General features: G+C 40.0%; 2 protein-coding genes across 3 annotated transcripts in view; one reads left to right on the top strand and one right to left on the bottom strand.

Moving 5' to 3' along the window:
- The window catches only part of tfb1m (transcription factor B1, mitochondrial), a 59574-nt gene extending 43427 nt beyond the window's left edge, over nt 1-16147 (top strand). For both annotated transcript variants that reach the window (XM_048601454.1, XM_048601455.1), the window contains exons 7-8: nt 8740-8867; nt 14029-16147. In XM_048601454.1, coding sequence (XP_048457411.1) covers nt 8740-8867; nt 14029-14236 — 336 coding nt within the window. In that variant the 3' untranslated portion in view covers nt 14237-16147. The remainder of the gene's footprint in view (nt 1-8739; nt 8868-14028) is intronic.
- A 290-nt stretch (nt 16148-16437) lies between these two features.
- The window catches only part of tiam2a (TIAM Rac1 associated GEF 2a), a 358836-nt gene continuing 349579 nt past the window's right edge, over nt 16438-25694 (bottom strand). The window contains exons 20-25 of the mRNA XM_048601453.1: nt 25293-25401; nt 22704-22762; nt 22463-22568; nt 20030-20117; nt 18439-18596; nt 16438-17939 (exon numbers count right to left, since the gene is read on the bottom strand). Coding sequence (XP_048457410.1) covers nt 17308-17939; nt 18439-18596; nt 20030-20117; nt 22463-22568; nt 22704-22762; nt 25293-25401 — 1152 coding nt within the window. The 3' untranslated portion in view covers nt 16438-17307. The remainder of the gene's footprint in view (nt 17940-18438; nt 18597-20029; nt 20118-22462; nt 22569-22703; nt 22763-25292; nt 25402-25694) is intronic.

Raw genomic sequence — 25694 nt, forward strand, 5'->3', positions numbered from 1 at the left:
ACTCGCCACCAGTTGTCTGTCACTGATGAGAGAGCTGCCCTCTGGTCCTCTGGAACTGTGGCAACTTTACTGTTTGTAGCTGTGTGGTGGTGTCCAAGCTACTTTAATTATATCAACCCTGGCAACTTTGTAGGACCGTAATTCATCTTTGGTTTGAATTATTGTTTCTAAACCGAGGTATCATGTTTTAGGAAAGGGGTTAAGATTTTCGAGAGGGTAAAGGTTCGGTTTACTAGAATAATTCCAAGGTGGATAGCCTGGAGAAAATTAACTGTTTTCCTTAGTGTGGTGAATGCAAAGTAGAGATTTGATAACAATAAATAAAGAAATTGTTTCCAGTAGCTGAAAGTTTGCTAACCAGAAGATTTAAGATGATCCATACAAGAAATCAAGGTGACACGAAGAATAACTTGTTAGGATTTGAAATGCACACTCTGCCTGATAGGGTAATGGAAAAAGATTTATTTATAAATTTCAAAAGCAAAAGTGATAACTATTTGAAGTTCAAAATGAAATGGAGGGTTATGGAGGAATTATTAAAAGAAAGAGGTTTGAGTCTAACTGGATTATTATTTGAAACAACTAGTGCAGACCAAGTGGACTGAATAGTCCTCTAAGGTGTTATGAACCTATAATTTTAATTTAATAGAACAGTTTGTTTTTTTTAAAATCCATTATTTTAAGATTTATTTTCTTAATCATCAGTTATCTGGTGCATAAAAATTCCCATGTCACTTAGCATTTATATTTGAAATGTGTTTCTAAAATTTTAATTCAGTATTGGATTTGGAAATGTTGTGAACATACTATCAGGTGCAACTTCTTTAAGAACTGATGAGAATGGTATATACTCTTGATAAATGAAATATGACATTCAAGTTTATTCAGAATGAAGACAGCTTGTTATTAAGTAAGAATGTGTAAATAAGGCAGAACAATATGGCCATATGGCTAAAAGGAGTTGAACTTGAAGATTCCTAGACTGTGAAGATGGACATTAGTCTTCCTAAACTACTGAGTTGCTTAACAAATGACTGAGAAAGTTTGCACTGGTTATTCCTGGTCTAAAATATTAGCTGATATTGTTAACATTTCTCTCTTTTCAAACACTGCTCCTCCCTCCTCCAGATCGCCATGTACAGCTATCCCCTCAAAAAAAACAATAGTCCTCATAACCTGCCAACCTTCTTCTCCTCTCAAACACTTGAATATGTTGTTTCATCTGAAATTTGTGTCCTTGGTGAGGTTCCCACTCCTCCACAGGACTGCAACGGTTATGATCCTAGACAAAACCACCAAAATAATGTTACAGTCTAAACAGGGACCAGTAATGTTTTTTGAAGCAGACAAAGTGTAAGATCCCAAGGACAGACAAAGAGAATAAAACCACTAAATTCCACAATTTTGAGCAAGCAAACAAAAATACCTACAGGTATTTCTGCTATAGCGTGCGTTTCGTTAACGCGAATTGGCTGTAACACGATTTATGAATAGTGGACAACATTTGGATAACACGAGCTTTGTGCTCTATAGGTGTAGCGATTTTCTACAGCAATTTCCCTATAACACGATTTTCTATGGCGATTTTCTACAGTGCGAGGTCAAGAGCACAACTATCGTGTTATAGGAGAAATACCTGTATCAAAGTTAGAACAGTAAAACATTATCACCTCATTCTATCGCCATCTCGAGCTGAACTCAGGCTTTCCAGGGACAACTTTACGAAACCTTCTTTGTTGACTTCAGCACATCTTGTGACTCCTTGCTTCCCTTTCTCCTTCCTAGCAAGCTACATTCTACTGCACCCTTTATCTTGGCCCTCAACTCCTTTAACTATTGACAAAATGCATTCTCTCAGTGGTCTGTATCTTCATAGTCCGCAGCAGTTCCCTCCAGGAGCTGCAAATCCTTTCCAGATTGTGTCAGATTTCAGACGTCATTTGACAACAAGTTCCAAATGTTCATCAATCTGACTTTTAATTCTGCATTCAACCAATTATTCTGATTCATCAACAGTTCCTTCTCCTGTACAAGGTATTTTTCACATTGCTCCATAGGCATTTGGTAAAATACTGTACACAAGTCCAATGGTGTTGGGGGTAGTATATTAGCATGGATAGGAGATTGACTGACTAAGGACAAGAGTTGAGATAAAGGGGATATTTTCAGGATGGCAGCCTGTAACTAGTGGAGTACAACAGATATCAGTGCTGGACCACAATTATATACAATATATGTTAATATATATTGGATCACAGTAGTGAGTGTACTATCTCCAAGTTTGCAGCTGACAAAAAATAAGTAGAAAGGCACGTAGTGAGAATGACACGTGGAGTTGTTGAGGGATAAAGGCAGGTTAAATGAATGGGAAAAATAACTTCGCAGTTGGAATATAAAATGGGAAATGTGAGGTTGTGCATTTTGGCAGGAAGAATAAAAGAACTGCATATTATTTAAATGGGGACAGACCACTGAAAATTGCAACTCCAAGGGATTTGAGTGTCCTAGACCATGAATAGCAAAAAGCTAGCATCCAAGTTCAACAGATAATGGGGAAGGCAAATGGAATATTGGCCTTTATTTCAAAAGATATGGAGTATTAAAAATTGGGAAGTGTTGTACCTAGAATACTCTGAAAAGCTTCACTCCCTTTATCTCAGGAAAGATATACTGATGTTGGAAGCAGCCCAGAGAAGATTCACTAGTTCGATCCAATTATGGAGGGATTTTCCTATGAAGATCAAAGGCTATGGGGAGTTAGCAGGAATGGGGTACCGAGTTGAATGATCAGCCATGATCATATTGAATGGTGGAACAGACTTAAAGGGCCGAAAGGCCCATTCCAGCTCCTATTTTCTATGTTTCCAGAAATAACTGTAATGAGAATAAAGGGGGAAAGCGGAGTTAGGAATGGAAGATCAGCCATGATTTCATTGAACAGGGGAGTGGAATCAATGGGCCAAATAGCCTATTTCTGCCCCTCCGTTTTATGTTCTCAACCCTCATTAAAGTTATCGTGTCCAGTGATTGATACTCAACTGTTGTCACCAGTTCACTTGTTTCATTGGTAGATTTATCATTGTTGTGGTGAAAAGACCACTGTCAAGTCTTTGGGATTCAAGTAAGCCAGAGTTTTTATTTCAAGCATTGAAACAAGGGAGCACAAGTTCCAATCTGAGAGCATGCTCCATTCTACAAACTCTGCTATTTGTTCAGGCAGTCCTGTGCTCCACTATACAATTTTGCAATGTTAAGACTCATTTGCCTTCTGGCATCTTGTTTCTGGCTCATTTTGTTTTGCATTTTTCAAACACATCACAAGCAAATATTACCGTAGCACCTAATATTACCTTCCCTTGTTGTCCCCTTACAGTCACAGCTTTTGGACCACTGTTCAGGCCAGTAATGACACAGGAACATTTCCCAAGACCTCCCACACCCCATTACCTCTAGGATCCGACTGGATTTCAACTAACTTCAGATCTCATATATACTTGGTGTCACCAAAGTCCTGATGACCTGAGCTAAATTTGAAACTTTTCTCACTTAAATGATATCCCATCCTTCCTTCTTTTGGAGTGTGTTAACTGTGGAGGATTCTATAGTATATCCCTGTTTTCCATTATCACTATTTTTATACATCATGAATATCATCAGCATTTGGTCGGTGAGTGTTGTATTCTGGTCCCACTGGTCAAACAGCGTTCTTGCCACTTTGGCTTAATCGCTGTCATATTCCTCTAATAATTTTGCAGTGCCTTTGACTAGATCCACTCAGAGCCTTCACCTTGTGATTGTCTGATGGCTGTTCTCAATAGTTGTGTTATTCGTGACTAAGGCCTTTTCCACTACCCCCTGGACTACATTTCCAGGGTCTTGTTCATGTTTAATGTGCCATTCCACCATGGACTGAACACATAACCAGTAAGGGCCCTGCCCATGAGGCAAAAGTCTCGCATGAGGCAAAAGTCTCAGCGTATACAGAAGGTGTGGTCATTGCCACATTCCAATCTTGCATAGATGCATATCATCCTATTGATCAGAATACAGCAACGGGTAGGGGAAGTTTGAATTGCCTCGGGTGGTACAGTGGCTCAGTGATTAGCACTGCTGCCTCACAGCGCCAGGGACCCGGGTTCGATTCCAGCCTTGGGCAACTGTCTGTGTGGAGTTTGCACATTCTCCCTGTGTCTGCGTGGGTTTCCTCCCACAGTCCAAAGATGTGCAGGCTAGGTGGATTGGCCATGATGAATTGCCCGTAGTGTTCAGGGATGTGTAGATTAGCTGGGTTATAGGGGGATGGGTCTGGGTGGGATGCTCTGAGGGTCGGTGTGGACTTGTTGGGCCTAAGGGCCTATTTTCCATACTGTAGGGATTCTATGATTCTATGACTTTTCAAGAGAACTGGCTGAGGCAGAATCGCTACTGATGGGGTTTTAGAGTATTAGAGGAGCAAATGGTGTAGTGCTGTGTTTTGGTACATCTTTCTGTTATGGTCATCTAGAGAGTGTATTTCAAACCTTGGGAGTGGATTGTAACCCACCTCCCCAGGATCTTTCAACTGAACCACTGTCAGAGATTCAAACATTTACAACTTCCATTTTCACGTTCCTATTGCACAACCATCAGGAACTAGCTTATGTTCCCCACGTTCACCATTCTGTCAAGCCATAGGCTGTGTGACCACTAGTTCCTACCTCTCCTGAAGTTGATCAAGAAGATCTAATGATTTTACTGCTTGATGTATTTGTCAAGATGCAATTCTAAATCTTATCTCCAGTATATGGTTGAACATTATCTATTAAATTCTGAGCCACATTACTTGGACTGGGAGTCAGTGATTTTAATAATTACCTAGGACAATAGGGTTAATCCTTTTTATACCTTCTCTTTGCACATATATGGTTGTAAGAGCATATTCTGCACCCTGGACTGTGAATCATAGTTCTTCTGTGCTCCCTTGGTGTTGCCCAATTCTAATTATCCCAACCTCAGCAGATGATACATTGGTGAGCACTTAATGGGTCTTTGCTGCAAGTTGGTAAATTTAATACATCATACATCATACATCACTACACCAAAGCTGATTAACAACATCTGTTTGTTGCTGTTGACAATATTGTGTCTCTAATCATGGCTCCCAAAGAAATGGGAGTGAATTAGTCCAGCCCAAGGTATCATTTAGGATACGAATAACTAACTGTTAAGTGAGCCCCCACCTTCTCACAGCAAATCTTCCATCTTCCCAGTGCTGCATTATTGCTGTGCGTTCCCATGACTGGCAAACATCTGAGAGTTTCTATTGTGGTTTTCTTAGCTATAGATGGGGTTGTAGATGTGTGTTCCTTTTGATGTGGACCACTGGGGACTCCCAAACTGTGGCTGTCTGCTATTGGATGGTGGTTATAGTGACGATCTTCTGGGTTGTCATCACCCTAGATCTGCCCGAAATAAAATAGTTAAGAGAATGACTGGTTTCTGCCTGGCTGACGGAGACAGTTTGAAAGTTATTAGGTTTTCTCTTTCGGTTGTCTGACATATCTAGACACATTCATCTGGTCTTCAGTCACCTCATATTTTACCATCAGGGCTCTTGTGGCACAGTTGTAGTGACCCTACCTCTGAGCTAGGAGGCCTGGGTTTAAGACCCACCTACACCAGAAATATGTAATAGCATCAGTCTGAACAGATGGATTAGAAAGTGTCATCCCACAGCGAACCCAAGCCAGTCACGGGACTTCTTTACCATAAGCTATTCTCCTGACTTCAGTACATTCTGTAATTCCTTACTTCCCTTGCTCCTTTCTTGGTCCTGTATCTCCTGTTGGTCACTTATTTGAACCTCAGTGCCTTTAACTGTTAACACAATGCTACCGCTTGCTTCTAACTCTCTCAGTGGTACTACATCTTCATTACTTGCAGTTATAACAATATGTGATATATTAATTTATCCACTTGTGATGTACCGAATACATGTCCAGTAACACAGCATCCTCTGATGATAGGACAATTACAGTTGGGAAGAGAGCACAGGAGACTGCGATTTGCACAGCCCTTCCAGCCATTAGTTCAAATGGTGTTAGTTTGAAGGTGATGGGAATCCAGAATCCCAAGCAAAAGCTCCAGGATCACGGGTTCAAATCCCACCATGATGCATGGTGAGATTTGAATCCAATTTTAAAATAATTCTGCAATAGGGAGCCGTCATTGTTGATTGTCATAAAAACCTATCTGGTTCACTAATGTCCTTTAGGGTGGAAATCTGCTGTGCTTACCTAATCTGGCCTATATGTGACTCCAGGTTGCCCGTAGTGTTCAGATTAGGTCGTTTACAGGGGGATGGGTCTGGGTGGGATGCTCTGACGGTCATTGTTGACTTGTTGGGCCGAAGGGCCTGTTTCCACACTGTATGGATTCTATAATTCTATACTTTCCATGTCAAGAGAGTCCCTTGATCTGAGTCTTCTTGGAGGAGCACTCCCCTGTTTGGTATTACTTCTGTCAGGAATTTTGCTACGATGAAGGCAGAGCAGTCCTGTGTTGGAATGCATCTGCCCTTCAGGTAAAGTGGTCCATGATAACTGGGCAATACGTTTGTTCCTTGGCTGTTGGGTAGGGGACCCATAAAGTCCATGTGGAAGTTCTTCCACAGGCTCTTTGGTCTCTGCTGGTTGACTAATTTGATTTTAATGGCCTTTCCTATTTTATAACTTTGCATTGATCCAGCACCTCTGACAATATTTGACCATATCCCTGCCAGCATGCCAGGCTCCTGCCAGTAGCTCTCCAGAAATTTGACCGTGACATTTCTTCCTTGGTGTACACTGATGTATTTCCAGCAAATTTGTCTGACACAGTGCATACTGCCACTGCATCCTCCTCTCACCAAATACCTTCCCACCCCCCGCTGCTTTTTACAGGCCCTTTCTCTCCCCACTCTTCCTGTTCTTCTTGAAGTGCATTTTCATATGACTTCTTAACATTGTTATTAGCCCAGAGAAGAATAATTACAGCCCTTGATGGTGAAGTCAGGATCATAGTTTCTACCTACTGATGCCCCTGCTGAATTGAGTCATTGGTTTTTCAGTGGGTCTTAACTTTAGTCATTTTTCCTGGGAGGCTTGCAATCTGTAGCAGTGATTGAACAATCTGTTTGTGCTTGTGAAGTTATGTATTTCCTCCTCCCCCATGCTGTTAAATAATCATGTGCTATTCTGAAGGCATAGTGACTAGCTATGTAAAATTAACCTACTTACCATCACATCACTTTATTGCCTTGGTGAGTACCACCAATTCAACTACCTGGGGAAAGTATCCCCCATCTGTGTGTCTCCTTGTTTCGCTATTTCTCAATTGAATTTTACTACAGCCCAGCCAGTCTTTGGTTCCACATCTACATATCTTCTAGCTCCATCTATAAACAGTTCCTCTGGGATGTTCCAAACTCCACAGCCATCCTCATCTTTAACCAGTATTTCATAATGATGGGCTTCTCCCTGTAGCAAAGTCACTTCTGTGGGAGTTGACCCAACATCTTGCAGTATTTGCACAAACCAGTCTTTGAATCAAAACCATTTCCCATTTGATTCTTCTGCTGTTGTTACGAATCTTCTTTTGCCTCCATTTAACAGTTTCACCAAAGTATGACAGGTACGTAGGGTGACATCACTGGCTTACTAATCAAAAATGCCCAGGCAGAACAATCCAGTGCTACTGTGACAGGGAGAGACCATAGTTACAGCGGACCGCTGGGTGGTGTAGTAGACCACTTTATTCACTATACCACTGCTCAAGGACAGCATTGCAATAATTTCTGAATGGATTAGTCTGTCCAAATCCAGCACTCCTGACCAGTGGTTCCTTTATCTTTGTATGCCTTTTCCTGATCCTCCGTGATTCTATCAGTTCTCAAGTGGCAAATCCTCCCTTTGGCAAATATTCTGTAGGCTGTACCAATGATGTGAAATTAGGGATAAGATTCTGGTAATAATGAAAGAGTCTTAAAACATTTCTGATTTCCCTCGCATTCATGAGTAGGGGCCTCCTGGCAGTCTCAGCATGTCAGTCCTCTGACATAGACCAAAGCATTTCCAACTAGTGTTGCTGCAGATACTGGACCACTAATTGTCCAGCCTGTCGTCTTGTAATTAACAGTGACTGTTACTTGCAGCACTTCCAAAAGATAAGCTAGTTATACGTACTGCCCACTCTTGATCTTAGATGTTATCGGGAGATGCTGCAACAGAGTGCTTTCATTGAAGGACAGGTCCAGCGTTGTCAGGACCCCGTTCATTGCCTAGTGGAATATAGATTGATTGTTGTAGGACTCTGGGGATGTGGATGCACGTGTATTGCTTTTCTCCAACAGTGCAAATTTATTTATTTGTGATTCTGAGACAAAAGGAATGGTCCAGAAACCATTAGGGATATCTACAGTTGTGAGTACCATATGATCTGGGCTTAGCCTGTTCAAGATCATTGCAGTGTTTCCATCATTGGCATATAAACAGCAGGGTTACTTTACTCAAAACTATTATAATCAGTTGTCAGTCTATGAGTGAGTGATCAGCTACATGGTAAAGAGTTGAGGACCTATTGAATAACGTCGAGTTAGGTAGAAAGGTTGAACATGCCCAATGTTTGTTACATCAAACCCATTTTACCCTCCAATAGATACATTTTCAAACATGACATTTTAAATGTAGATTTTCTTAATATAATCTAATTTTTGATGTCTAGGTTAATGTAGGAGTTGTGCACTTTGTGCCTTTGGTGCAACCACAAATTAACCAACCGTTTAAACTGGTGGAAAAAGTGGTGAGACATATCTTCAGCTTTAAGAGAAAGTACTGCCGAAGAGGAGTTGAGTAAGTTCCAGTTCTGTATCTATCGATGATCTATTTTCGCAATAACTAAGGTAAATTCATCACAGTGATAATATTATTATAACAATTGTAATACATTAAACAAATGTCTCATGAGGTAGTGGAATGTGGAATTCGGAATTTTCTTCCTTTCTCCTTCTGTACCACTACTGTACCTCATCATTATGATATTGGGACTCAAAATGTGTTGCAGCTTGATGAACAAATTGTTAAGGTACTGAGAGACTGGGAGCATCTTATTGAAACTCATTGTCAGTGCTGCTGTGCTGAATGTATTCCAAAGTCTCCTCTTCAACGTATGTGGGAAATGAAATATTTGGCTGACCATGTGTGGGTTGATATGAATTTGGCAACATGCAAGGGCAGATTGTATTTTTTGTATGTAGTATTGAAGAGATAGAGGGTGGCTTACACATGTGGTGCAAAGTGCATTATGACGTTGCAGTCATCTGCAATCTGTGCATCATGTGGCACGGTAGCTCAGTGGTTAGCACTGCTACCTCACAGTGCCAGGGGAACAGGGTTCAATTCTACCCTCGGGCAACTATCTGTGTGGAGTTTGCACATTCTCCCCGTGTCTGTGTGGGTTTTCTCCGGGTGCTCTGGTTTCCTCCCACAGTCCAAAGATGTGCAGGCTAGGTTGGATTGGCCATGCTAAATTGCCCATAGTGCTCAGGGATGTGTAGATTAGGTGGGTCATAGGGGGATGAGTCTGGGTGGGATGCTCTGAGGGTCAGTGTGGACTTGTTGGGCTGAAGGGCCTGTTTCCACACCGTAGGAATTCTATGATCTAGGATGGTTTGGAGGTGACTGATGCTAAAGTGTTTGCCCGTCTAGACTGTATTTAATTTTGGCATCATAGCCAATATCACTTTCAACGACCTGACAATCTTCGTGTTGTCCACAAACTAATTACCATCCCCACCACATTCTCTTCTAATCATTTATATATATCATGAATAATAAGGGACACAGCACTGATCCTTGTGGTATGCCAGTGGATACTGGGCTCCAGTCAATCAAACAGCCTTCTACCACCACCCTCTGTCTCCTACCACTAAGCCAGTTTTGTTTTCCACTTGCCAAATTACCCTGGATCCCATGTGCTTTTTCCAGCTTTATCAGCCTACCTATCATGTAGGACCTTTTCAAAGGCTTTGAACAAATGTTGTGTGACTCTCCCCCTGTTGAAGTGGATTTGGATTTATCTGGCAAGAAGGAACATGACAGAAGCTCCAACGAAAGGTCTAAAGCCACAGTATATCCCTGGCAGGATCTCCTTGGCCACAGGAAGTAGGCAATTCATGATCTTACATCAATGTACTTGATTTTCCTCCCAAATCCATAGGCACAGTGCATGGGGCCTTGATAGAAGTAAATGTCTGTTAGCTTTGCTGATCACAGATGGAATAGTTTTGGTGCCCCAAGCATTGTGTTTCTTCATTCTTCTGATTGAGAGATGAGCAGCAATAGCAATGCTACAGATTCACAGATAACCGGTTAATTGTAATAGAAGCAGAGAAGATAGGAGCAGGACTAGGCCATTTGTGTCACTTGCAAATTTTGAGATCTTACATTTAGCTTGGTCCTCTAAATTATTAACATTTTGTGAATAGTTGGAGTCACAGTACCCACTCCCTGCTTGTTTTCTGTCTGCTGACCAATTTGCTATCCATCACAATGCACCACTCCTAATCCCGTGCACTTTCACTTTACACGTTAATCTGGTACATGGGACTTCGTCAGAAGCCTTCTGAAAGTCCAAGACTTTCTGGTCTGTAAACCCCTCTTTTCTCTCCACCTCCCTTTTCAACTGGAGGGTAGCTAATGTAACCCTTTTGGAACAGCTTATGGTGGAGTCCACTAGGGAACAGGCAATTCTGGATTTAGTGATGTGCAATGAGGCAGTCTTGATAAGGGAGCTTAAAGTGAAGGAACCCTTAGGAGGTAGTGACCGTAATATGATAGAATTTACTCTGTGATTTCAGAGGGAGAAGCTGGAATCAGATGCAACGGTATTACAGTTGAATAAAGGCAACTACAGAGGCTTGAGAGAGGAGGTGACCAGAACTGACTGGGACAGCCTAGCAGGAAAGACAATGGAATAGCAATGGCAGGAGTTTCTGGGAGTAATTCAGGAGACACAACAAAAAATCATCCCTAGGAGAAAGAAGCATACTAAAGGGAGACGAGGCAACCATGGCTGACAAGGGAAGTCGGGGATAGCATATAAGCAAAAGAGAAAGTGTATAATGCAATGAAGGGCAGTCAAAAGCCAGACGATTGGGAAGCCTACAAAGATCAACAGAGGACAACTAAAAAAGAAATAAGGAGGGAGAAGATTAAGAATGAAGGTAAGCTAGGCAGTAATATAAAAAGATTGCAAGAGTTTCTTTAGATATGTAAAAGAGGCAAATGCGGACATTTAGCTGCTGGAAAATGACACTGGAGAAGTAGTAATGGGGAACAAAGAAATGGCTAAGGAACTGAACAAGTACTTTGTGGCAGTCTTCACCGTGGAAAATGAGTAACATTCCAAAATTTGAAGAGAGTCGGGGTGGGGGTGGTGGGGGGAGGCAGAGGTAAGTATTGGTGGCCATCACCAAGGAGAATGTGCTAGAAAAACTGAATGTGCTAGATCACCTGGACCAGATGGACTACACCCCAGACTTCTGAAAGGAATAGCTGAAGAGATAGTGGAGGCGTAGTGGTGACTAGTCAGGGAGGGGTCCTAGAGGACTGGAAAATCACTAATGTAACCTCCCTGTGTAAGACAGGAGTAAGGCAAAAGACGGGAAATTACAAGCCGATTAGTCTGACCTCAGTCATTGGTAAGATTTTGGAATCTATTTGTGAAGGGTGAGATTTCGGAATACTTGGAAGTGCTTGATAAAATAGGGCAAAGTCAGCATGGTTTTATCAAGGGGAGGTCATGCCTGACAAATGTGTTAGAATTCTTTTGAGGAGGGGTAATGAATGGGTTAGACAAAGGAGAGCCAATGAATGTTATCTACTTGGAATTCTAGAAGGTCTTCGATAAGGTGCCGCATAGGAAGCTGCTGAATAAGATAAGAGCCCATGGTGTTACAGGCAAGGTGCTAGCATGGATAGAAGATTGGCTGTCTGACAGAAAGCAGAGAGTGGGAATAAAAGGATCCTTCTCAGGATTACAACTGATGACTGGTGGTGTTCCGCAAGTGTCAGTGTTAGGACCACAACGTTTCACTTTATACGTTAACAATTGAGATGAAGGAACTGAGGGCATTCAGGCTAAGTTTACAAATGATGCAAAGATAGTTGGAGGGACAGGTAGTATTGAGGTGCTGGGGAGGCTGCAGAAGGATTTAGACAGGTTAGGACAATGGGCAAAAAAGCGGCAGATGGAATACAATGTGGGTAGGCGTGAGGTCATGCACTTCGGTAAGAATAGAAGCACAGACTATTTTCTAAATGGGGAGAAAATTCAGAAATCTGAAGCGCAAAGGGACTTGGGAGTCCTAGTCCAGGATTCTGTTAAGATTAACTTGCAGGTTGAGTTGGTAGTTAGGAGGCAAATACACTGTTGGCATTTATTTCAAGATGACTAGAATATAAAAGTAAGGATGTACTTCTGAGGCTCTATAAGGCTTTGTCAGACCATATTTAGAAAATTGTGAGCAATTTTGGGCCCCATACCTCAGGAAAGATGTACTGGCCCTGGAGCGGGTCCATAGAAGGCTCACAAGAATGATCCCAGGAATGGAAGTCTTAACATATAAGGAATGTTTGAGGACTTTGGTTCTATGCTCAATGCAGTTTAGAAGGATGGGGGGAATCTAATTGAAACTTACAGAAGACTGGATGGCCTGGACAGAGTTGGACGTTGGGAAGATGTTTCTATTAGCAGGAGAGACTAGGATCTGAGGGCACAGTCCAGAGTAAAGGGGATATCCTTTAGAACCGAAATGAGGAGAAACATCTTCAGCCAGAGACTTGTGAATGTATGCAGCTTATTGCCACAGAAGGCTGTGCAGGCCAGGTCATTGAGTCTATTTAAGAGAGAGATGGGACTTGATTGTCAAGGGGATCAAAGATTACAGGGAGAAAGCAGGAGAATGGGGTTGAGGAACTTAACAGCTGTGATTGAATGGCAGAGCAGACTCGATGGCCCGAATGGCCTAATTTCTGCTCCTGTGTCTTATGGTCTAATCTATAGGAACTGTTCCAGAGTCTAAAGAATTTTGGAAGATGATCACCAATGCATCCACTACGTCTAGGGCTACTTCCTTAAGTAATCTGGGGTGTAGATTATCAGGTTCTGGGGATTTATCAGCCTTCAATCCCATCAATTTCTCTAACACCATTTCTCTAATATAGATTTGCTTCAGTTCCTCCCTGTCACTAAACTGTGTTCCCTATCATTTATGGTACATTATTCGAGTCCTCCCTTGTGAAATTAGAAGTGAAGTACGTATTTAGTTCGTCAACCATTTCTTCATTCCCCCTTTATTATTAATTTCCCCTATTTTTGACTGTAAAGGACCTATATTAGTTTTCCAATCTTTTTCTCTTTACCTACAAATTGAATATAATCATCTCTATAGGTATGTTCCTCACAAGCCTATTCTTGTACTCTATTTTCCCCTCTTTAATCAGACCCTTCATCCTCCTTTGCTGACTTTCTAGAACTATTCCCAACCCTCAGGTCGTTTTCTTTTTCTTGCCAATGTGTATGCTGCTTTTTTTTTACATCTAATTATCTGTAACTTCCCTTGCAAGACGTGGTTTGACCACTGTTGCCTTTCCACTCTTGTGACCATTAGGAATAAACAATTTTTGTGTTTTGAAGGTTTGTCATTGCCTATCCATCATCATTCCTTTCAATAACATTTCCCAATCCATCACAGCCATACCATCATAGCTTCCCTTATTAAGATTCAGGCCTTAGCCTCAGAATCAACTGCCTGACTCTCCATTTTGATGAAGAATTCTGTCATATTATGGTCGCACATCACCAAGGAGTCTCTCATAATTACATTACCAAACATTCCCTTTTAATTTTTGCTTTGATATAAAGAAGTTAGAACTATGCTGTACTATGTTCCTAAGAGATACATTTAATTTAAATGTAATTAATTAAATTTACATTTTTTTTTGTTATTAGAATTTTATTTCCTGAAGCTCAGAGATTACAGCTAACGGAACAAATGCTTTGTCTCGCTGATGTTGACCCAACACTCCGACCAGGTGAACTTTCTATACCTCAGTTCAGGGCTCTTTGTGATGCATATTACCAACTATGCAGTGAAAACCAAAATCTTTTCACTTACAACTTCAGAGAAGAATTACGACAAAAGAAGCTTTTCCATTAACAGAAATTATCACGAAGAGTGTGTGATAAGTGAAGGTTAAAACATCCAAAACCTGGATCTTTGTATTAGTTACTAAAACTACATCAAATTGATATTCAATAAAAATGCCCTCGATCTGCTTTACGACATATGATTATTACCATCTTTCAAATAAAATGCTTCCATTGGAACTGTTTACATCTTACTTGGGCTGTGCACTATGCACTTGTAACGGAAGGGATTGAAAGCTTATTTTTATGGTCTGCAACAAATTGTTTGTTTTATCCAATGTATGGGTTTTGTAGCACGGTAGGCAATAGAGTGAAGAAGCTCTGGGACTGAATAATTGTCAGTGATTTCAAACTGTATTCACTTTGTACTGATGTTAATACAATAATCAATAGTTTATAAATATGGGTTTATGGCCATAGCTTCCCAGACAGCTATCACTGCCTGAGAAGAAGCTGTTAAAAATTTTTTAGAGGTCAAAGTGTGGACCAATGTTCAGGAAATTTTCAAGCTAACTGGTTGAGGTGAGCCGAGTGGCAGAGGACAAAGACAAATGGTATTGGATACGTTCCTATGACATGATGATATGTGCTTGGGTTGTGAGTTTACAACAGATTGTGCAGTTGTATTGTAGAGATTGATCTGTAATTATGCCCACGTGTACCAAATTACATTCATTTCTTTCCCTGCCTCCCTCTACTGAGCGGCGACTTACCTTTAAGTACTTTTCCACAAGTTTGGATTAAACAGATAGTATGTTGATGCATCAATTGAACAACACCTACACCTGTGTGCAAAGAGTATGTTTAATTACAGCAGCTTATCTCACAAGCTCAATTCTGCAACTGATTGATTGCATCATAATGGCACTAATGGACAGCATAATTGATCTCTACAGTACCCTAAGTGATCATTCATAGACTTTTTTTTGCTAATGAAGCTGTTCAGAGGTGGTATTACACCTCTGGAGCTGGTGGGAATTTGAACCTGGGCCTCCTGGCCCAAAGGTAAGCACACTACTGCAGCATCACAAGTGACTGTTATTCATTGAAAATTGCAAAACATAAAAACTGCAAAATTCTTATCATTTAAATTATTCAGTCATCTTATGTTTCTGAAGCGATTCATTGACTGGACCAATTTATATTTTCCATAGACTAAGTGGTGTTTCCTTTTGATTGTTTAGTTGCTTGACATTCCAGTTTTGATGCAGTATATTTGAAAATTGTTGACTATTCTGTATATGTATGTTAGAAAGTTTATTAGAAATGCTAGAACAATGGTGGGGAGGTTTTGGGGAAAGTTGGTATGGTCACTGGTGTTAAAGGCTAGATGTAGACAAGTTGAAAATAATGTCATCTTGGTTAACCAGATTGTTCACAGACTGTCAAATGTGATTCCAAGATGAGCTTTCAACTGAATATCATCAAACTTGCCTATTTCCATTCTAAAACACCACCTCTGTCTTTTCCTCCATCTCAGCTCTGCTGCTAAGGAAATGCTCAACAATGGCTTTACCTGTAGACCCGACTATTCCAATGTACCACTGGCTGGTTTCCTACATTCATTTCTGTAAACTTAAGCTCTGCCGCTGCTATCCTAAGTCATACGAAATACCTTTCTTTCACTATTGCTGTTCTCACTGGTCTGCAACGATCTCAAAATTTTAGTCTGTGGCCTGGTACTCTCCGCTATCTTATAACGCTTATGTCTATGCGCCAAGAACTCTGGCCTCTCACACATATGCTCGCAGTTCTAGAATCTCCTTACCTGGCTTTCCTTCGAAGAATAACCTAAAAGCTACCTTTTCTATCAATTGTTTTATCATTATCCTGATATCTGTAATGCGCCTCAATGTCAGGTTTTCTTTAATGGTGTTTCACGGGCATTAATGTAATAAAACACCCAAAGACACTATATCAATGCAAGTTGTTGCTGAATTGTGTAAGCCTAAAATGGATATTTTGTGATTTAAAGTAAAAATCAAATTTTATGTCATCAGCCACTTCTGCCAAACAGGGCAAGACAGCAACTGTTATGGAATCCACTAGTTTATCCAAGCAAAACTAGAAAGAGGACTTGGGCAAACACAAACATATATTCTTCTATTTCAGGGTAACTATGTTAGAACTCTAAAATAATATAGCAGTTTATAGTGTGAAGTAGGATTTGTTCCAAAAATATCCTTTTTCAGTAGTTAATCAAATTTATAAACGTTTATAGAAGTTTAATTGGACAAGGTACTTTGGCAACAATTTGACAATTTCTTCACTTTAATGTCATCACCAGCATTGCAGACATCTTGAGTAAAATGTGCATACTTATTTCACGTCCAACACTTCTCAGCATGTGATGTCAAGTAGTCATTCAAAAGGATACAAAATATAACCAATTAAAACCAGCATTACAATGCAGACAGTTTTCATAAAATTACAATATACACAATCTCCAAAGTTTATGTACAAAGCAAAAAAAAGACACCTTAAGAATGTGAGCACGATGAGGCACATATATACTGCAGCCTCCTAAAGCTATAGTGCTGAAGACAATGTTAAATAAGTTGAGCTCTTTGTGTCAGGCCACCAGAGGTTTACCTTGGCAAACAGATAAAAGAAAACAGTGCCATACTTTGCTTTCTAAAAACTTAAAACCAGACACAATGGAATAAATTCCATTATCTTGATGCTATAATGTAAACCAATATTTTCCATCTATAAATAAAATTAAGATTTACAGCTTATTAAAATAAGCAATTTAACTTCTCAAATATTATTTTAGCTGTTCAATACCTGCCTTATTTGTAATTCCAATATAAAATTAGTGTATTGTAGAAACTAAACAATTTTATTTTACACAACTGACAAACTATTGGCTAATATGCTCTATGTTTTTGAGGCTGTGATCTTAGTGTAGTCAGCAGTATGGTAAACTAAACATTGCTTTTCTTTATAAAGTTTGATCTTTACTTTCAAAGTCAAAAACTGACCAGAACAGTATAACATGAAGATTTAAAATAAGGACAACAAACTAACTTTAATACCTGATCATTATATAAACAGCAGCACTCAATTGAGATGCTGACTTTAAGGTTCACCATTACTTTCAATGTTTTCATAGAAGCAGTCTTCATTAACTACAGAAGTTAGGCTCTGGACACTAAACTCTCTCTCCAAAACAGAAGTCAAGTCAATGTTTGGCCCACCAGATTGACTATCCAGAGATCGGTTGTGCTCCTGCATGGACAACAAATTACCTTTTTTCTTCTTCGTACTGGTACTTTTTCTTTTGATTGGACAGAAGTGGCCTCGCACAAGCCTGGGGTGACCATCTGTTTGTTCCACCTCTTCTGTATCCAGGTGGTTATTATTTGATGCCTGCTCTACATCCACTTTATCAACATCAATTTGCATTTTCTCAAATTGTTCTTTGATTTCATTTGTCAAATTGTCATCTTTTGATTTGCAGCAATCTTCTTCATCACTCAAAATGTCTGATTCTTTTACTTCATCTTCCTGTCGTTCCTCTGTACCACTGTGATCTTGTTTTGGATACGAAAGGCTACTGTGCTCTAGTCCACTCTCTGAGGTATGGCAGCCACTGCTTTGTGTTCCACTGCTTAGGCTACATTCGTCAGAATCAACAGCGTTACATCTCCCAGAGTCCTGACTCCAATAAGATGGAGAATGTTTGAACAATTTTGATGCTCGCGTTGATGCTGAAGAAAAGAACAAATCATAATATTAAACAGTTGTACTATTACAAAAAAATGGAAACCGTATGTATAGGTTAGACACAAATCACAGACTAGATTGTGTCTAAATTTTGTTTTAGGTCTGCACATGACTTGGATTTCAAGTTGTAATGCTGTTTTTACTAAACAGTATAAATTAGTAATGTGCAAACTACTTTGAAGGGAGTTGGCAAATCTGCAGGTACACCAAGTTGACCTTGGTGCATTAGGACAAGAAGGATCAAGAAAAGCTGTAAAGGTGATCATTAACAAGCATAAATTAAGTGAATATACCATCCTACAGACAGATATCATTCTCTCAGCACATAAAAGCTTTGGCAATCTATTCAACGACATTTATAATTAAAATATTGATCCAAGAAAAATAATTAAATTAAGTTGATGATATAAATGAGTTACTTAATTCCCAAAGAATTTAGTTTTTGTAGTAGTGAAATCAAGACACTGCTGTATGTTATCTTACCAATTTTAGCAGAGGATGGCACTCTGTTTCTCAGAGGAATTATATGATCTTTATTCAGTTTCTCAAATGGTACTTCTGATTTGGTCATATTGCGGCGAACATTCTCTCTCAGAATTGAACGTATCACTTTAATTATGTTTGTTTTACTCTCAGGATCACTGGAAATAAAATAATTTCTGTTGCATAAATACATACATATCAGAATCATACAGTACAGAAGAGGCCCTTCAGCACATTGAAATGTACTGCCAAAAATACATTACTGCCCACACTAGTCCCACTTATTTGCAGTACAGCCACAGCCTTGAATGTTATGATATTTCAAGTGCTCATCCAAGTACTTCTCAAAAGGTTGAGGTTTCCTGAGTCAATTATCCTCCCATGTGGTGCATTCCAGGCAGTCACCACACTGCATGAATACATTTTCTTTCCCAAATCTCCTGTAAAGCACTTGCTTTTCACTCTAAAGTTATGCCCCCTTGTTACTGACCCTTTGACTAAGGGTAACAACTGCTTTCTCCCAACTTTGTCCAAGCTCTTCTTCGGTTTGTAGACCTCTATCAGGTTCTGCCTCAAACCTCTCTGCTCCAAAGAAAACAACCCGGGCTTATTCAGCCTTTCTTTGTAGATGAAATGCTTGACCCCAGGCAACATCCTGGTGAATCTCCTTTGCACGCCTCCATTGCAATCACGTCGTTTCTATAGTGTAAGAACCAGAATGGCACACAATATTCTAGTTGTGGCCTAACCAAAATTGTGTACAGCTGCAACATGACCTCCCTACTCTTATAATTTATGCCATGACTGATAAAGGCAAGAATCCTTGTAACTACCTATTAGTAGTAATAGGATGCTGCTTATTGGACAGGGTAAACACAGAAGGGTAAACTGTGGAGCCAGGGAAGTGTCTGCAGCTCCAACGTAAGGGGAAGGAGGTAGGGAGGGCAGAGCCAGTAAATGGCGAGTGTGTCCAACAGCACTGAAAAAGGGGTTAAGTATGGACCAGTGGAATGAGAACCATCTCCGGCCGAGGGAAAACAGCACCGTGAGATAGCTGCAACTGGGTGGTTCAAATTACAGTCTAGGCAAGTGTAGAGTTAGTTGAATAGTTACACAGAGTTAGACCATAGAATTAATGATCTAACTTTTCCTCTAATTATTTACTCAATTCCATCAGAACCGTCCAAATTCTCCGATTTAAACACAGACTTTGGGAGCTCCAGGCATAAAGGAATTGCCAAGCGTAATTTTCAATTTCCAGGGCAATTTTTTCAGAATCTGCTATAATGAGGATTCTTCAGGGATGCGTGCACAGCTCACATTATGCTGGAATAACAACTACCTGGCTATTGGAAAATCCGGATTAATGTTTCCATAGATTAGCAAATGGTTAAGCCCCAAAATGTTTACGATGGACAAGTGGTGGCCAAGAGACATTGTTATAACAGACTCATACAACTCTTTGGAGATAAATAACTTTGTACTGAATAGTTAAAGCTAAGTAGAATGTAGTGAAACACAAAGCCATGTTTAAAACCCTTCTAGATGGTGACTTTGCACAATAAAAAGTCTAAAGGCATTATTTACGTACCTGCTACACAACTGAAAAATTGTTTCAGGCCGTCCTTCTAATTCAGATTTAGTGTGGATTAATTCCCAGATGCAGTTAGTATCTGTGCCTGAACAAAAAGAGAAACAGGTAATGAAGGCAACTGCAGAATGAAAAAGTCTCTTGCAATGTCTTTATGCCACTTCCTGATTCTGAAGTTTCTGGAACAAGAGCTATAAACTATGACCCATAAAAAGCTGCAGTGGCCTCTAGATTTTCCTGTAAGACCTGATTATTTTAATCACGTTCATTGAATTAATTGAATGGTTCCTGAAGGGTACTGCTGGTAAAATCAATCTCTGTGCTGTTTTACAAGAAGAAAATAGTTACAGCTCTGTGCAGGACTTTTCAACAGTTAGAATAAAATGCTTGCTTGTATTATCATACATTTGGGTGCAAGAGAGCTTAAAAATAAACTTAAATAAAACTTTACTTTCCATAATTATGTGGTGTACATTTTTAGTGTAATTGCAAAATAGACTGTAAGTTGTCAGAAAACAATCTTACATTGTGCCTTTCTATTGACTTATGCTACTTCTGAATACCAATTTACTCAGTGTCTTAATCCTCTCATTTATCATAGCCAGCACATTAGTACCATTACCTTCATCTGTATGAAACTGACCATTATGCAGGTAAACAGTATACAAAACCCAAACTGTACTATCTTCACATACTACTCCATCACTCCACTCTATGTTTGTTACTACCGATGACATTTCTTCTGTTCCACTATCACAGATATAATCAGAGGAACGAAACAGTCTTGATCCATAACCTAATCTCACTAGAAACTAACAAACCATTGTTAAAGGAAAAGGAAGAACCTTAGATCCTTAAAAAAAAGTAAGTTATGTAAAAACAATCCAAATCTATGACATGCTTCACAAAACTGTATGGATGCAAATAGAGTGCTGGGATTATATTTTTAAAAAATCACAAAAGATATACAAATAAACAGGTCATTTGGCCTAACTAGTTCATGCTGGTGTTGTACCTGAACATGCCCCCATTTTTGTCCTCCTAAATCTAATACTAGAACCATATATTCCCTTCTCCCCAAAATATTTGTCCAGCTTCCCCTTAAAGGCATCTATCATATTCATTTCAATTGAGTTCCACATTTCATCATTTTTTTTGTAAAGAAGGTTCTTCTGAAATCTGTATTGGATTTTTTTATATTGAAAGCCTGATGTTATGTGCTTTCATAAGAGGAAACATTCTTTCTGTATGTACTCTGTCAAGACTCTACCATGGTTTTAAAGAACTCTTATTGGTACCCCTCAGTCTCTTTATAAAAAGTAAAGCTCGCCTGTCAAGTCTTTCCTGATGCATATACCCATAGTCCCCAGACAGGTTTAGCATAGCTTCCCATTTTTCAACTCTACCCCTATATAAGGGAAGTCTAGTGTTTATTCTGTAAGTTTACTAATATTGTCCTATCATTTGTTGAATTCTCTTTAGTGTTTACAACCTCCCTATTTAATGCTGTCTGAAAATTTTGCATTTGTTCTTTTAATTCCATAGTCCATTGTTACATGTAAATTATGAACTGCTATTTTACATTAACATTTGACTTCCCACCTTGTGCCACTCTGAATCTTCTCTGCATTCTCTCCAGATCAGTTATGTCCTTTGTGTAAATTGGTGACTAAAACTGCACACTATACTCCAGTTGTGCCCTCATCAGTGTCTTCTACAGTTTCATTTTCTATCCCTACTTATGTATTCCAAACATCTGCCAATGAATAAGAGCATCACATATGCCTTCTTTAAAACCCTATCTACCTGTACTGCTATCTTTTGGGACCTGGGCACTTAGAATAGATCATAGAATCCCTACAGTGTGGAAACAGCCCCATCGGCCCAACAAGTCCACACCGACCCTTGCAGCATCCCACCCAGACCCATCCCCCTATAACCCACCTAAGCTACATATCCCTGAACACAATGGGCAATTTAGCATGGCCAATCCACCTAGCCTGCACATTCTTGGACTGTGGGAGGAAACCGGAGCACCCAGAGGAAACCCATGCAGACACGGGGAGAATGTGCAAACTCCACACAGACAGTCACCCGAGGGTGGAATCGAATCTAGGTCCCTGGCACTGTGAGGCAGCAGTGCTAACCACTGAGCCACCACACCGCCCCAAGATCTCTCACTTCATCTTCCCCTCTCTATAAGTTCTACTTATTATGTATTTTAACTGTTTAACCCTAAACACCTTACCTCACACTTAAGAGTTGAACTCCCTCTTCCCTTACTTTCATGCTCTGCCTTCTGTCTCAAAATCAGCCAGTAATCCATTTGACACTTGTCCCATCACTGCCCTTTCGTTCATCTTGTTAATTAGTCTTTTATGGGGCAATTTATTGAAAGTTTGCAATTTAACTTCAACCACTAAATTGAATTACCTGCAGCGTTTCCCAATCTGACCTGAAGAGCTGACAGTGGAATCAACCATCGGAATTTAAACTGATCGATATCACCATAGATGTAAGCTGAACGTGGAATTGTTCCCTAGGAAAGAAGGCAAGTTATGCAAGTCAAAAATTCAAACTCAATTAGAGAATACTTTTACAGTCAAGGGCAAGGTCAATGGCAAAAAAGGAGGCACTGTGTATGCATCGATCACGAGTTAAATGTGTCACTTACAGTTTTCTTTTTAAATTTGTAGAGCTCCTTATACACCAGTATGACAGCTCGCTTAAAAACTAGGGAATGAAAAAGATACATTTGTTAATCTCAGCCTTCTGACTGCTTATTAAATAAAGAAAGGTTAATAGGAGTTGAGGGGGAATGACACGTCTACAATTAGGCTGAATGTCATTTGCTACAAAAGACAGTGGAGAACATAATGTTGAAGTTAATTGTAAATACAGAATGAAGGCATGTTTCTCTCTACTGAAATGAAAAAAAACAAAAATAAAATTCTGAAAACTGCATTTTAAATAAAGGAGCAGATTTTTTTGAAATGTTTCCATTGTGCTTTATTCTTGTCCATGGTGGATTAGTAAAATGTAAATATACTATCTGCATTTCACATAGGAACATTATAGGAAGGATGGTCCTAAACTGTCTTAGCTTCTTGCTCAAACATGAAGTCCACAATTTAAAAAACAAGTACCACATAACAGCAATGTGGCTGATTCTTAAATGTCATCTGGGGAATTAGGGATGGGCAATAAATGCCCATGTCCCCTCAATGAACAATAAAAACAATTCTTAACTTTCTCCCTGCTAAATCAGTGGATAAATCTATTATGAAACTCAGGCATCCAGATGAGGACAATTTATAAGTCTGATCCGTGGTCTGGAGTAAATTTGGTGATCTTAAGTGTAAAAGAAGTGATCAAGGTGAGATGCTGCTACAAGATTGTTCCAGGCAAAGGTGCAAAACTGATTTAAGTTTGCAGTTTAATCATTATCTAGTGATCCATTCTGGAAGTATGCATGTTTGTTGAGGACTTGATCAGGCTTGGCTGTGATCTGTTTCTACAGCCAATTGGTAACCTGTCCAGATTTATACAGGGAAGATAGTTGCTTGTCGTGCCAAACAGTTGTTGATATATGAAACTTTTTCTACTGCCTCACCTTTCATCCTAAAGTAATTAAGAAATTTTCTGTTGCATTGCACTGCACTGCCAATTACCAAATAGAACAACAGAAATGATACAGCACAGAAGAGGGTCATTCAGCCCATGTTGACCATGCCAACTCAAAGACACCCAGATGACCTTTCTAAGCCCATCTTCCTGAACATCGTGCAGAGGTCTGCAGTTCAGAGCACTTAAGGTGCAGATCCAGGTACTTTTTAAAGAGTATAGGGTCTCTGCCTCCACCACCAATTCAGACAGCAAAATCCAGACACTCACCACCCTTGGAGCAAAAGGGTTTTTCCTCACATCCTGTCTACTCCTGCTTAGCTTGAATCTATAACCCCAGTTTTTGAACTCTCTGCCAAGGGAATCAGGTCCCTCCTGTCTACTTCATCTCGATCCCCTCAGAATTTAGTATACCTCAATCATGTCACCCCTCAGCCTTCTTTGTGCCAAGGAAAACTATTCCAACCTATCCAATCTTGTGTCATAGCTACAATTCCCTAGCCCTGGAAAATTCTAGTAAATCTTCTCTGCACACCCTCACTTTACGTCCTTCATGTAATGCGGTGACCAGAACTGCACACAATACTCCAGTTGTGGCCTCACCAGTGCCTCAGACAGTTTCATTGTTATACTCTTACTTTTAAATTCTATACTTCTGCCAATGAATGAGAGCATCCCATATGCCTTCTTCACAATCTTACCTACCTTACTGCTCCCATATGGACCTGTGCACTTGCATGCCAAGATCTCTTACTTCATCTACCCCCCTCAATGTATTCCCATTTATGTATTTTCCTGCTTGACCTCCCTAAATGCATTACCTCACACTTTGAATCGAACTCCACCTGCCACTTTCCCGCCCACTCCACTAACCCATCTATCTCATTTTGGAGCATACAGCTTACCTCTACACTATCCATTACACGGCCAACTTTTGCGTCGTTTGAAATTTCCCATTGTGCCTCCCAGGTCCAAGTTCAAATCGTTGATGTGTAAAAAAAAACAGCAGGGGTCCCAACACTGAGCACTGCAGAACACTACTTCAAACAGCTTTCCATTCATAAGTGCAGCCATCAACTATTACCCTTTGCTTCCTGTTACTAAGCCAACTTTGAATTTGATTTGACAGATTACCCTGTAACCTAAGGGCTTTTACTTTTTTGACCAGTCTGCCAAGTGGGGCCTTATCAAATGTCTTACTAAAATCCATGAAGACAACATCCACTGCACTACCCTCATTGATACTCCTTGTCACTTCCTCAAAGAATTCAGTCAAATTTGTAAGGCATGACTTTCCCTTAACAAAGCTATGCTAACTATCCTGACTAGTCCATGCCTTTCTAAGTGACAATTTATCCGATCTCAGGATTGATTCTAACAATTTGCCCATCACTAAAGCAAGACTAACTGGCCTATAATTATTTAGAACTTCTTTTGTATTCTTTTTAAACAACAGAACCACATTTGCATCCTTAGGTCAGAGGACTGAGAAACATACACACAGACTTAGACTGCTGCTACAATGTGAATTTGTATTTTCCCAACCATAAATGAAAGTTTGGGTATATTACTCACTCAGTCTAGTAAATCTTAATTAAATCAAGGAAAGCCCTCCATCACCCCCACATTCAGCACTTACCAAAGACGGTCAGTTCAGGATCTTTTCTCATTCGACTCAGGGATGGAAATGGGTTTAACCAAGTAACTGAAGAGTATAATAATAGCTCGCCCATTGAAAGCTCTGTGACCTAAAACAGCAAACATGATATTTAAGCTCTAGAACAAAAGCAAATCCATCTGGAGGTAAGTAATAAAAGACTGCTAAAAGTAAGGGCAGCATAGTGGCTCAGTGGTTAGCACTGCTGCCTCACAAAACTAGAGACCCAAGTTCAATTCCACTCTCGGACAAATGTGTGGAGTTTGCACATTCTCCCCATGTCTGCGTGGATTTCCTCCAGGTGCTCTGGTTTCCTCCCACAGTCCAAAGATGTGCAGGCTAGGTGGATTAGCCATGGGAAATGCAGAGTTACAGGGATGGGAT

Source organism: Rhincodon typus, chromosome 9 (genome assembly GCF_021869965.1).
Source record: "Rhincodon typus isolate 14 chromosome 9, sRhiTyp1.1, whole genome shotgun sequence".
Lineage (NCBI taxonomy): Eukaryota > Metazoa > Chordata > Chondrichthyes > Orectolobiformes > Rhincodontidae > Rhincodon > Rhincodon typus.